The sequence below is a fragment of the Drosophila willistoni genome, assembly GCF_018902025.1.
Source record: "Drosophila willistoni isolate 14030-0811.24 chromosome 2R unlocalized genomic scaffold, UCI_dwil_1.1 Seg167, whole genome shotgun sequence".
Taxonomy (NCBI): domain Eukaryota; kingdom Metazoa; phylum Arthropoda; class Insecta; order Diptera; family Drosophilidae; genus Drosophila; species Drosophila willistoni.
In genome coordinates, this window is record NW_025814050.1 from 4620606 (window position 1) to 4634218 (window position 13613).

Genomic DNA, 13613 nt, shown 5'->3' on the forward strand with positions numbered 1-13613 from the left:
AAAGCATCTGGCCTACAACCAAAAAGGTCATAAGTGCCACAGACCCGGGACAGAGATCATAGCCGAAAATGAGATATAAGTTATTGTCTCTTTGCGATGATGATCGATTCAATGCGATAATATTTTTAGCCTCTTCATGCTTGCTTAATTATTTTTGAAGACCTTCAACGCTTTCAACATTTCGAAATATGCAAAAGTATAATGTATTTTATTTAAGTCGAACAAGTCAACAACCCATTTATTTTAGCCGCCAATGGCCAACACTTACATAACCGAGCCAGACCCTCAAATACCATGTCCAGCTCAAGCTCTCTCTCCCTCTCCCTCTCTTCCTCTCGCTTAGTCATTTGCTTCAAGTTCGATTTGACACGCAATTCTTGGCTTTCAGTTGGTTTAGTGGCCTCAAGAGCAACCTGTTGGTCAAATGCACCATGAAAATTGTCGGTAATAACCGTTTAAACGTTGATATTTCGCCAAGGGGAGATGACAAATAGCAACAGGAGCAGGAGCAGGCGAAGGCATGAGCCACAGAGAGCACTACCTACCTGGGCCACTTTGCATATTAATGAAGCGCGTCAGTTAGTCAGTTAGTCGGGCTATTTATATAGTCTGTGTACTCAGCACTAGCGTCCTCCCCCCAACCCCATCCCCGTCCGAGTCCCCTTCATCGCCCGTCTCCTGGTGTCTCTCCAATTGAATTGATGTGGACAAGGCACGCGCTTCTGTTTGCACGTGCCATCCCCAAAAATGAAGAGCAAATCGTTCCTACACAATATTTTGCTTACATATTTGGCGGGTTTTTGCCACTTTAATGAACCAGCCCAACTGGCAAGGTGTCTGCTGAGGTGTATTTGGAGTGTTGGTCTTAAGAAATTTCAACTCAACCGGAATTAATGAATTTCCTTTTTACATTATCCAACTTCCTGCAGGGGAAACAATTTAGAAGCAAATTTCGCCAAGCTTTTAAAAGATATTCATCTTGAATGAGATGGATAACTATAGAATGACACCTCTCAAAAACTTTAAACAAAGAAATGTCTCAAAAATACGATCTTCACGATCTTTAATCTTTAGATTTCATTTTAGTAGATGGATTGAAGTACTTTAGTTACTACATGACTCAGTTTTGGGAGCTTCAAATGACTGACTAAAAGAATTTTCTAGCCTAAATTGTCCTAAAGGACTATCAGAAAGGATATAAATTTACATGACAAGCTGATTCGTTTACTTCTCCCTTTTTTACATGTAGCTATCTACATATAAATTTTTTGAACTTAACTTCAATTAACATCTTGTAAAATGTCTTTATACAAAGACAATGAGTTGTTGTTTTTTTTATGTTTGTCGTTGCTGGTGATTTTTGCTTTGCCTTTTGGCAATAATAAGCAAAATTAGTGTGGGTGACTCTCGACTTGACAAGGTCGTTGTCGTCATCAGAGAGGTTTTTAGTTGCAATCATTAGTTGAAATCTTAAAACTGCGTTGCCAAAGGCAACACACACCGCTAACAATAATAACAAACAAACAAATGAACAAACAGACAGACAGACAGACAGAGAGACAGTCAAGCGGCTCTGCGGTCTCGTTAATTTGCAATTATGAAGGCAAAGATGTGGGCACCATGGAAGTAGAGTTCCAAACTGCTCCCAACTAACAATGGCTGACAAAAGTTTGGGCCAAAAAGAAATTCACAGCGCATTTCCGTCAAACGAATTTGACAGCCGAATTGACAGATTGAGCGATTGGCGGATTAAATATTGGGAGATGATGATGATGATGATGCTGCTGATGCTGAGGCCAGTTGACAATGTGAGGCAAGTCAATGTTAGTAGGTTAAATGCCAGACGATTAAGCCACAACAGCTACAACATACACACACACATACATACATTACATTGGTATTTGTTGTTGTTGTAGTAATCATTTTTCCAGGCCTTTCGTTGCCTGCATCTCTTCTGGAGAAATTAATTTGATTGCCTGTTAATGCAACTTCCTCTGCAAATGCAAACTTCTAATTATATATGCCGGTTCTTGGCAAGCGAGTGGCTGCTTGCATGTCTATTGACCATTTTGGCCTCTTCTTAACCGAAACAGCAGACGGTTAGTTGCGGGTTAAGCCCAATAACTGAAAAACAAAACCGCGTTGGTGTTTCGTTTTGCTTAGGCAAATTATGATTGCACGTTTGGTGGACTCTTTGAACTCCCAGTTAAACGATTATTCCGTGTGTGGGTTTGCCAAAGTGATTTATTGTGCAGAGATTCAGCGACTGATATGATAGAGTCTTAACGCCTAACGGGTATTTTGGTTTCTCAATTTTTTTTTCGTGATCTCAACAAATTGATAATGACGGTATGAGAGAGAATTTGCTCTGCGTAACACCCTGTTGACTTTGCTGATTTGCAAAAAACTTTATACAAAAAATGGCAAAGGGTGCAAAAAGGGTTAAGCCATATCGCCTTACCTTAGCGGATACCAGGAGAAGGCAGAGGGGAGACTGTAGAATGCTTTACCTTTGGCTAGCACATCTGTTTGTTATTACGAAACAGGGTTTGAGCAAACAGTAGCATCATCCTCATCATCATCCTCATCCTCATCATCATTCCCATTCCCATTCTCATCTTCGTCAACGCAATCTTCATATTCATTAATCATAAAATTTAATTAACAATAAAGTTAAAGGAAAAATGACAAAGTTGACAAAAGGATTTTCATTTCCATTTCTTATATCCGTTTTCTTGTTAGTTTTCCTTCGAGGGTAAAAAAAGGATATCTGGGATATCAAATTCATTGCCATTGCGAATTTGTGGTTTGTTTGGTTTACAATGCAACAAAAAAAAAAAAAAACAGGGAAATAAAAGAAAGAACGACAGAAACCAAATAGAAAATGACATATGACATTTTTGCAATATCAAATAAATAAAAATTAGCATATTTTATGCGTGTTGTCCTTTTGTTTTGGGGTCGCACTTTGAGTGCGTATTCCGAATGGTTGAATGGCTGGCTAATTAAAGCCTATTACAAATTCAAATTGCAAATGATATGAAAATTTGCATAATTTTCGCATATGTCATTTGGAGTTGCATCAATATTTGTACATAGATATTTATAGGCTACATAAAGGATGCAGGACACTGGATACATACAGCAAATTCTTCATATAACGTTTGCGGGCCACCAGCGTATAGGATTCCTTGTGTGTATGCGTTAGATATTTCATTTTGTTTTGACCTCCTTCTTCTTCTTTTCGGTTGTCCTTCTTCTCACAGAGAGTTCTCACAGACTGCTTTTCTTAATGGTAGCAGGTAGTGGTTTGTGTTTGTGTTTGATTTGCTTTTGCTTGGACAGGTATTTTTCACTTTTGTCTATTGTTTGCTTAGGTCAAGGAACAGATATAATTCAATCTTTTATTTTCACTTCTCTTCTTTTTTGGGTTCTTTTCTCTCTCACACACACAGACACTCGAACACTGTTAGGCAGGTAGAAAGTATTGCACAAAAGTTAAATACTAAATTAGATGAGATCTAAATTGAAATTCCTATTAAGGTATCTCATAGATACATTTTCAACTGCACTGCTCATATAAAATATGGATTTTTCGTTTGCCGGTTCTTCCCTTGGTTTCTCGTAATTTACGTAAATTTTCAGTCGTTTCGTTGTCGTCACTTAAAATATTCATTCGAAATTCAACCGACACGCCAACCGGAGCTATGTACAACCTAACACAGCAATGAATGTTTTTCAACTGAGTTTCAGGTAATGAAGCGAAGTAGTGAAGAGTCGCTTACTCTGGAGTTTCAACCCTCAAAGATCTTCGGCAGATCTACGACGAGCGTGAAAATGTTAGCTAACAGAGCTCTGTAAAGTAACACAAAGGGGACAGAGTAACAGCAAGAACTTCTCAAACTCCCCATGGATCTGCCTGGCTGGAAAGGAAGTGCCCTTTGAATTTTACCATTTGTATGATTGATCATGTCTCGTCTATAAAATTTTGAATGCTTATCACAGAAAGAGAGAGAGAGGGACAGACAGAGACTTTTCAATCATCATCCTGATGTCCTTCTGCAAACATTTTTACTACAGACATTTGTTAGAGTATTAGAAGTTTGTCATTTCCTCTACACAATTTGAGCTTGAGTTTGAGTTTATCAAGCCATTATATGAATTTACATGTATGTATATATAGGTACATCGTATGCCGGTTACCGGATATATGCGTGTCACAAAAGGCGTGTTGGTTTTTTGTTTTTCTTTCCATTACGCTTTTTGTTTTTGGGGTTGGCCGGTTTGGTAGTCCGAACAATAGGCCTAGAAGTTCAATTCTATGGTTGGAAATGGACATGCAAAATATGTGTGTGTGTGTGTGTGTGCGCTTTGCATTGTAAAGAAGTCATTAACACCTGAACTGGCCGATGGGTGTGAAAGAGAGGGAAAGATACTCAAAGAATTTAACTCAACTGAACTGAACTGTCGGATCAGATAACAATGCGAAAGCTTTGTACATAGTTTCGTTGAGAATTGATAAAGTGGATGATTTTATAGTCAATTTAAATTTAAAAGATACTTGACGAAATGGAAAGACGGGGTTGAATTAGCCTTTCAATCACTGAAGTTGGCTTATAATGAACCAAAAACCTAGAAATTGTCGAGAACATTACCAAATGGATGGGTTTCGAGTTACGTAATTTTGCCCTGTCTTGGCCTGCCCATGAGATGTTTGTCTTATTGCAGTCGCTTATGTAATACTTTACTTCATCCATCCATCCATCCGTCCATCCATGTAGATACATTTGTATCTTTATGTGCAACAGCTGACCCATAACAAGCCAACTGACAACCATCTCTTCCTATCTCCACAGTAGCTGCTACCTTATCATTAAAATTCAATTTCTTCGCTCTTACCCACCTTAGAGAAAACCATCGCATCATTTCCACTTCCTCTGGCACAACTCTTTTTGTTGTTACCTAAAAAAAACCCAAACCCAAAGCCGAATGCAGAGACCCTAAATCCCCATACCCAACCCAACCCAACCCTGTGGCTATGTGCTCTCATTTGCAATGCTTTATTAACCGTGTTTTTCGTTTAGTTTTCCTTTCTTCAATTTTAGCCATAACTTTCTATCTATTGTCTCAAAGATACTTGATGATGAGTTGCGTTTCTAGGCCCAGTCACTATCTCCCCATCGCATCTCTCCCTTCCTACTGAGATTCTCTCTCTTACTGGTTTTTTAATAGCCGTTCCGCTAGTCAGTCAGTCAGTCAGTCATTCAGTCTCTCAACACCTCATAATTCTATTGTCTTTCGATCTGTCCCCCTCACTCTCTGTCTCTCTGTCTCTTTTTGTGCATACATAATAACGATAATCAGCTTCTTTTGGCTCCCCCCACTAGCCCCTTGTTAACTTCACTTTCGTCTACAGTCGCTTCTTCTCTAGGGTTCTTCTCCTTCGTTTTTTTTCAACTTATGCAAATTAGCTGCGGCTCTGTTTATATGTGTCTCTTCGCATAGTTTTTTGCCTCTTCATCAAAGATTCGAGTGGAAGAGTAGTTTTTTTTTTACCCGCTTTTTTTATGATTTTATAATTTGTAGTTCCCTTCGGGTGGGGTACCCAGGGAAACTAGAAATTTTCTAATTGTCTGCTCAGGTGTTAAAGGCGCCTGGGCACGCGCTGTCACCCCAGGGGTAACAGCCACCCCTCGATCGTCATTTTGAGGGGTGAAAGGACGTTTTTTTTTCCATCATTTCAATTTTCGTTTTTTTTTTTTTTTTGATTAGAATATTTTTTCTCGTTGATCTTTTTCTCGATTTGTTCGCCCAATTGCTTGAGAGTTTTATTTCGAGTTTTGGGTAGAAAAAAAAAAAACGAACTATTCCAATAAAAATTAACATAATTTTATGAATTTTTAATGTTGTTGAATTGCCAGAAACAAACCATAGCAAATGCGGCAAAATAAACTATAAATTTGTCTGGCTCTGTGCATAATAATCAGAAAGAATCGAAGGAGGGAAAGAGACTAAAGATTATTCATAAATTTCAAAATGCGACAATAATTTTTTACAAACCACTCCCAAAAGTATGTTAAAGAAGTGGCAGAAGTGATTTATCTATCGGTCCAGTAGTCGTTTCCACCTGTCCTTGACATTGATAGGAGACATTAAACCGCTCACAATTGCTTACCCCATATTAAGCTAATTTATTTCAATGAAAGTTTCCGCAATCACGGAAAATTAAATGCCAGAATTTAACGTAAAATAGGGTGCTAGCTGGGCATGGGCTGGGGCTGGCCTGTCCATCAAGCAGACGCCGACGTTTTCTGTGGCAAAGTACATTAACCCAGGTCTCTAGCCGAGGTCTCCTACAATTGCATGTAGATTGCTGATGGGGCAGGGGAAGCACAGAAGGCCATCTTTCATCTCTCGTGAAGCATAGAACCACCCAACCAACCGAACACCCACCCACCCACACTGACATAGACACTGAGATCCTTAAAATACATTTTCAAATTGAATGCAAATGTTTAGTGAAACAAATCTTGCAAAGTCAAGAAATCATTGGACAATAAACCAAAAATAAATAGCAGATTTTGCATCAATTTTGTCGTTGTATTGATTATAATTTATTTCGCTCAGTGTATGCAAATGTATCCTAGACATACTAGGCTTAAACCCCTCCCCTCACCCCACTCTTTCACTATATGCCGCAATTCCAGTTGAAGCATTTGCTGCATTGGCGCATTTCTGCAATGTTTCCGTTTTTGAATTCACTTTTTTGCTCCTACCTTTAGGAGCCACGCCCCCCTCCTCGCCTAACCTAGCGTACAAATTAACAAAACCGAGCGAGGAGCTCTCGTTGGCCCTGTCTCGCGAAAGTCTCGGCTGGGAACTTTACCCCTTGAAACCACCCTCTAGGCACACATAATTAAAACGTCATCGTCATCTTCATGCTGTCGGTGTCGGTGTCGATGTTAGGGTAGTTCGAGCATTCCGAATACACTTTGTTTAAGTATCTATGACTATATTTTAGACAGCCTTGTCTTAAATAGAGTATTATAAGCAGGAAAATAAATAAATATTTATGAATTCAACGAGCTCTGAGACTAAATTAGATCACTTTTGTGATAATTAAGATTGGGACGATCGCATTAGACTAAAAATAATGAATTTTTCTATATTTTCCTATTCTCAGAGCAATAAAATATTCAAAGCTTAATCCGACGATGGTAAATAGACTATTCTAAGAGAAGAAGTGGTATACATACCACTGGGATAAGGGTAGTAATTTGACTAGGTTTTACTTTTTAAAATTTATAATATTAAGTTTCTTATATTATGATATAATGCTCTACAAATTATCTAATTGATTCAGTTGATATGTATATTCTAAATGTATTAAAACATTCAGAAATCTGTGTTCAGAACCTAAAAAAAATGACAAACGAGATCCAAACTTTACTCTACGTACAAAATATTATCTCAACATTTAATCAATTCCCAATATGTAAGTGACAAAATTTAACATTAATCTTTGTTTGTGTTTCAAATTGAAGACCTACTGTATATATACATATATTTAAATCTTTATGTATAAAATCTACATCTACATAAATGGAGTTCTCTTGATAAATGAAACTCACGTAAAAGAGTTCACATTAAATTCTCATGAGACAGACAAACACTGATAAAGAAGAAAATACATTTTTAATATTATTAAAACATATTTATAGCGTTTTTCTCAGATGTATATGTTCGACGTTATGAATAAGCTAGATATGGTCTCAAAAGTAATGTTTTCTAAAACTTATTTCGATTTTGAGCATAAAAACGACTAAATAAGACAGTGATTCAGATTTTCAACCTCATCTATTCTATCTATACTATACAGCACATTGTTTCTATGGGAATGAGTAAACCACAGAGTCCATAATTGCCCGTTAAGGAACAATGATTGATACATTTCCCTAGGGCATCCAGTAATCGTCTGAGTGTGTAATATTTTCCAATTGAGTGTTGCTACTTTCGAGCCAACCGAGCACTTGAACAGGTTCTCAGTCAACACCCCCTGGCTACCCCATGCGAATGCATTGCCAGCACTTGGCTTTCCCCCATTTATCCATTTTTGATTTAATGCAGCAAATGAAATTTATAAGCATCTTTAGAATAAACATTTTTTCGTTGTTTTTTGGCTTTTTGTTAATGTGCAGACGATGCAATTTTATTTTTTTAAGCAAAACATGGCTAAAGTTGCCGGCAGTTTAAAGGGGCTTAAAGAAATATTTTGATAAACTAATTTTTAAATTTGTAATCTGCATATCGAAAAGCGAATGTCAATGGGCAGAGTTGAAGAGAACAAGTTTTAGGTTTGTCACTCGATGGAATCTGAGAGATAGCACTGAAAAATGAGAAACTAATAGATAGACAGAGGGATAGAGACACACACACAGAGAAAGAGAGAGAGAGGGAGAGAGAAAAGAGGGATGAAAAAAAGAAGAAGGGTACAAAACGAGGTAGAAAAAAAAGGAAAGCAGAGAGCAGACGACTCAATATGCGGGCCCCCAGAGCAAATAGCAGACACAGACACATCCACACACAGTGCAATGTCCCGTCACTGCATTGTGTACAAGTATACAGAGTCCTTACAAGTACACACAGCACACACACACACACACTCGCAAAAACACACAAAGAAGGACCAAAAGGGAATTAAAGGCAAGACGACGTCTGCTAAATACCCTTAATAATTACCGATTTACATATAATAATTAACAAAATAATTAGTCAAAAGTAATTTGCCTACAGACACATTTACATATATGCAAAGGGATAACTGCAGACCTTTGGTCCTTTTTGTTAATTTTGCAATTTCCTTGGCCAAATTATTGTATCTATGTATGTGCTATTAGCCCTTTTGGCCAGGGCAAAGTTAGAGTAAAAGACATTCACATGAGACGACATCATTTCATCAACGTTAACGTTGACAAACTCATCGTCATCAGAGCAGTCCTTAACCAGCTCCGACATTGACACATCTCCTTCTATGTCCTGCGAGAATGTGTTTGCATGAGGGTGTGTGTGTGTGTGTGTGTGTCTCTGTGTGTTTGTGTCCATGTGTGTATGCAAATTTACTGCCACACGCCTTTAATGTCAGCTTTGAGCTACCAAACTAACTCTATCCGACTAGTGTTCACCTCCATGTCTCCACTCCATCAGTTTCCATTTGGAGTTGAAACTTAATTTTTTCAATTAACTAAGGTCCTGGCCATGTCAAATTTAATTGCCAACTGACCTACGACCCAACTAACTGATATGCATATACAAAAAGTTCTCTTCCACGGGGCTCCTGCCAAAAAAGTTTCGAGCCAAAGCTATTTATAAACATGAAATGACTCTTCATCATTTCGCCAATGGCAACCAACAAAACGAAACGAAACGAAATGAAGAAAAAAGTCAAAAGTGGAAAAGTGAACAAGTGGAAGAACATCTTCAAATATTTTGCGGTTCTGGTTTGCTTTTTGAATTTGGTTTTGCTTTTTGTTGGCTGTGCACAATTTTCTCGGGAATTCGCACTTTATGTGCCTCTGCCTTGGCCGTGTCGAGAATTTTCCAACTTGAAGTCGTCAGAAGCAAAAGAAATGCAAAACCAATAATAAAATTATATTAGCAATTTTCTTAAGCCTTGCCAAAGTTTTAAGTAGCAAAAGGCTTAAAGTTTTACCAAAGCGGATTAAATTTTATTAAATTCAAAGCCGTTTGTCTTAAATTTTTTCAAATATTTTTATTGCCCTTCTTGTATTTATCGTAATTTTATTCAGATGCCTCCCCATTGGGTGAAATGTTATATTAAAGTCGCAAAAAAGGTATGTAAAACAGGACCAACAAGTCGTTTCCGATTCCATTTGAAGACGGGTCGATCTATATGTACTTTATATTGGAATTAACAGAAATAGTCTTGGCATTAAGCGTTCCCATCCACAGATTATAAAAATCGTCCTGGGAGAGGGGTAAGCAGATTATTTCTGCACCAATTTCGCACATCTTCCACCAACTTTAATGAGTTTGATAAGTAATTTCTATCTCTAGCTAGACTTGACGGTTTTATTAGTTGACAGACTTAATGAAACGAATATTATTGATGGTGGAAATTCGAATTTTCCGTTTGCCTAATGAGCCATATCCTTGGGACATGTGTTAGCCACACTCCTCCTTCTGATGTATGGATGTTGGCAAATGTGTTTTTAATTTGTCAGGTGTAAAAATGTAAAAGGTTTTGTAGCTTCATGGCGACCACACACGCGAACAGCCACGCCCCCAAACACCAGACCAGACCACACCACACGACACACAAATCCACTCCTCTTCTCACCTACGCAAATAAAGAGTCTTCTCACTTTGGCGTGCGGAATTTTAATTGACGAAGTCAAAATTGCAATAATTGATCAAAATTTATAAGTGAATATATTTTAATTAATTTCAATTTCATGTTGTCCTGGGCAACAAAAGAAGAGCAGCGTGGGTAGGGAGAGACAGAGAGACAAAGACTAGGCGGCTCCTCCAACCATTGCACCAATTAGTTGGCTTATCGAGGCGCAGTTTTATGAGCCAGCTCCTTTTTAGCCATTACATTTTTGTCACCTTTCGCTGATGTTTATGGCCTCGTTCGTTTGCTTCGTTTTGAAAACGACTTCTTGGGTGGGCCAGATACAAAAACACCTGCAGAATGGGGAATGGCAGAGTTGCTTAGCTGTTTAAGTGCGACCTTGTTTGCCTATTAATGAATATCTTTTTAAAAGTTATTAATAGACTGATAACCTAGCTTAAAGAGGTTCTCTTCCCATTTACAAAGTGCTGTAAATGTCTCACATTTGAAATTCAGACAAAGGCAAATGGAAAATTGTAACGTCATAGATTAAAACCGTGTCAGATGAGAGCTCGGAGAATGTCTTCCCAAAATGCGTTCCTTTTTGCCAAGTTCCATTCAAAATATGATTTATTTTTACGAGTGTCCCCGAGAGATACAATATACACATAAGCCTCTTGCCCCACTACTGTATATCCGAAAGATTTACTTGTTTCTTTGTGCCTTTTGCTGCGCCTAAAAATAGACTTCAATTTATGCGTTTATTGAAATTTTGTCGTTGACAGGTGGAGAAGGTTGGGAAAACAAAAAGCTTTTCGAAACACCTGTGGGTAGAGCATAGCAAAAGAAGTATACGCATATTGTTGGCCATCTGCTCCGGGCCAGGACCAAGGTCAGTTCTTGTTATTGTCATTTCTTAGGTGGTTGCTTTAGTTGGTCATTTCTCATTGGTGATTACGATTGCCGAGATGACAGGCAAATTGCGGTTGTGTGTGTGTGGCCCAGTTTTAATTAAACTTCCATTTATTTTGTCATAATATTTATTGCCCTCTGGGCAAACAAAACCTATTACATTTACCTTTAGCCTAAGGATATACTTTTTTCAAACGATACCCATTTATTAATATCCAAAGACTAAATGCTCGAACACATCAAGGTGAATCCAATTAGGATTGCGCCAATTTTAGTTCGTTTTTGATTGTAGTTTGTTCCTAAAGTTCCCCTTAATTCTTAGTCACATTAAACTTGTTGCCTTTCTTATGAAATCTTCTAGATTTCTTGATGACCTGATCGTGTAAAGGTTCGCTGGCAGCGATAAATGTGGCAATGCCACAGACTCTGGACTCTTATCAATGTTGTCGTCTTCATGCCACGCATTGGCGACAAGTTTCTCACGTTTTATCGTGGCACTTCTGTTGGGGCGGCAACAAAAGTTTTATTTATGCGAATTGAGAGAACTCGACCAGTCGTGCGAACTAGTTGGCTGATATGTACATACAACTAACTACATATATACACATATGTATACACATATTGCCATTTAGCACAGTTATCAATAAAAAGTATTATACAGAATTCGTTGGAAAGGCAGTCAAGCGGGAGCCATCATTGCCCTGGCCTCACTGTGGTGGGGGAGCAACAAACTTTGGTTTGCAGCTTGCAAATGCCACAGTGGTCCGTCCCAGTGTTATCTGGATGTGTCGGTGGGCGGTTTTAGTTTCGGTTTGACTGTCAACAGACATAAATAATATTTGGTAGAGTGTGAGGCGAGTGTAAGGGAAAAACCAAGGACTATGAGAATGTAAATTTCTTGACGAAATTGTTGCCTCTTCCATTGGTTAGCTAATATACCCGGCTTTCACTTCAACATTCCCTATATGCACAATGCATATCGAATACAAAATATTCCTTACAATGAAATATTTATTGAATTACGGATGCTGTCGTTGTGATTTAAAATTGACTGTTCGTGGGGTCTGTCGAGGGGGAGGTACGGGGGACTCACTTGGGTACATGAGTGTGAAACAAGTTTAGAAACTCGTCAATGCCAATACAGAGAACTTTACATTGTGTTTAAAAGGAAATTTTTGGCATTCAAGGAAAGTATTTTTACTCACTTTGTCGATGACGAAAACGGAAATGGAATTTTCGAAAAGCAATCGTATAAAACTTACCTAAAATGAAAACAGAAAATATTTGTACTTATTAGTAAAAGAAAATCCAAATTAAAAACTAATGTGTATAAACAATCAATACACAGAAGGTCCATTTACTTATAAACATATGCACAAATATGTATAAACTATTAAAAGGTTCTTTCACATTGAAAAAATATATTTTAGGTATGTAATTTCTATTGATATTCTAGTTTTATGACCTTGTTAAAAAAGGTTTAGACCAACAAGGCTTTAACCACTAACCATAGAACACATCGATGGGACAAACTCATGATTTTTTGATTACAAATGCTAGCCTAGTCATGGAACCCCAGAGAACTTCGGGAAAAAACCCGAACGTTCGTACTCTCAATGAGAGCGTAAAGTGGGGAGAGGGCCTTTTGTCGAGCACAGACTACAGAACGACGAAGGCAGGCCTATGTCCCTCCTTGTGATTTCGTTCGGTCTATAAAGATATGTGTACATTCGGCGGTACATGCTCTGGCTTCGTAGTGTGTGTGTGTGACGTAAAGTTGTACAACACTGCATTTCAATAGTTCGCTCGACTAAAATTTTGAATTTTCGACAAAACAGCGATATGATGATATAATATGATATGTTCCTGTGGCAAGAACAACAAGAAATATTCACATCGGCTTCCGTATGTGTTCCGGTGGCAGTACTCATAGAGTGCTTGCTCGCTTGGCGAACGGAGAGTGTGTCCCTGGCATGATTCCCAGCTATCGAAATCGTTGACTCAAATAAATAAAGGAAAAAATCAAATAAAAATGATAGTAAAACAAACCTTATTTGAATCAACCATTTCGCTGAGAATCGAACCAGGGACATATTCTCCGATCGCCAAGCGGGCAAGCACTCTATGAGAACAGCCACCGGAATACATTCTATTATCCTTGCCACAGGAACATATCCTAGTCGCTGTTTTGTCGAAAATTAAAAATTTTGGTCGAGCGAACTATTGAAATGCAGTGTTGTACAACTTTTTTGCAATCAAAAAATCATGAGTTTGTCCCATCTATGTATGTTTTCTATGGTTAGTGCTTTAACTTTTATAAAGTCTTTTAAAGGAAAACATTTTGGCATTC

General features: G+C 38.0%; 1 protein-coding gene across 3 annotated transcripts in view; it reads right to left on the reverse strand.

Moving 5' to 3' along the window:
* Positions 1-13613, reverse strand: part of LOC6644413 (rap1 GTPase-activating protein 1) — a 94641-nt gene that overhangs the window by 43550 nt on the left and 37478 nt on the right. Inside the window, exon 1 of one of the 3 annotated variants that reach the window (XM_047010830.1) lies at positions 3144-3432. The exons of the other annotated variants lie outside the window; for them this stretch is intronic. Within the exon in view, the coding sequence (XP_046866786.1) occupies positions 3144-3217 (74 nt within the window). The 5' untranslated portion in view covers positions 3218-3432. Of the gene's footprint in view, positions 1-3143; positions 3433-13613 lie in introns of those variants that run through there. 3 annotated transcript variants of the gene reach the window in all.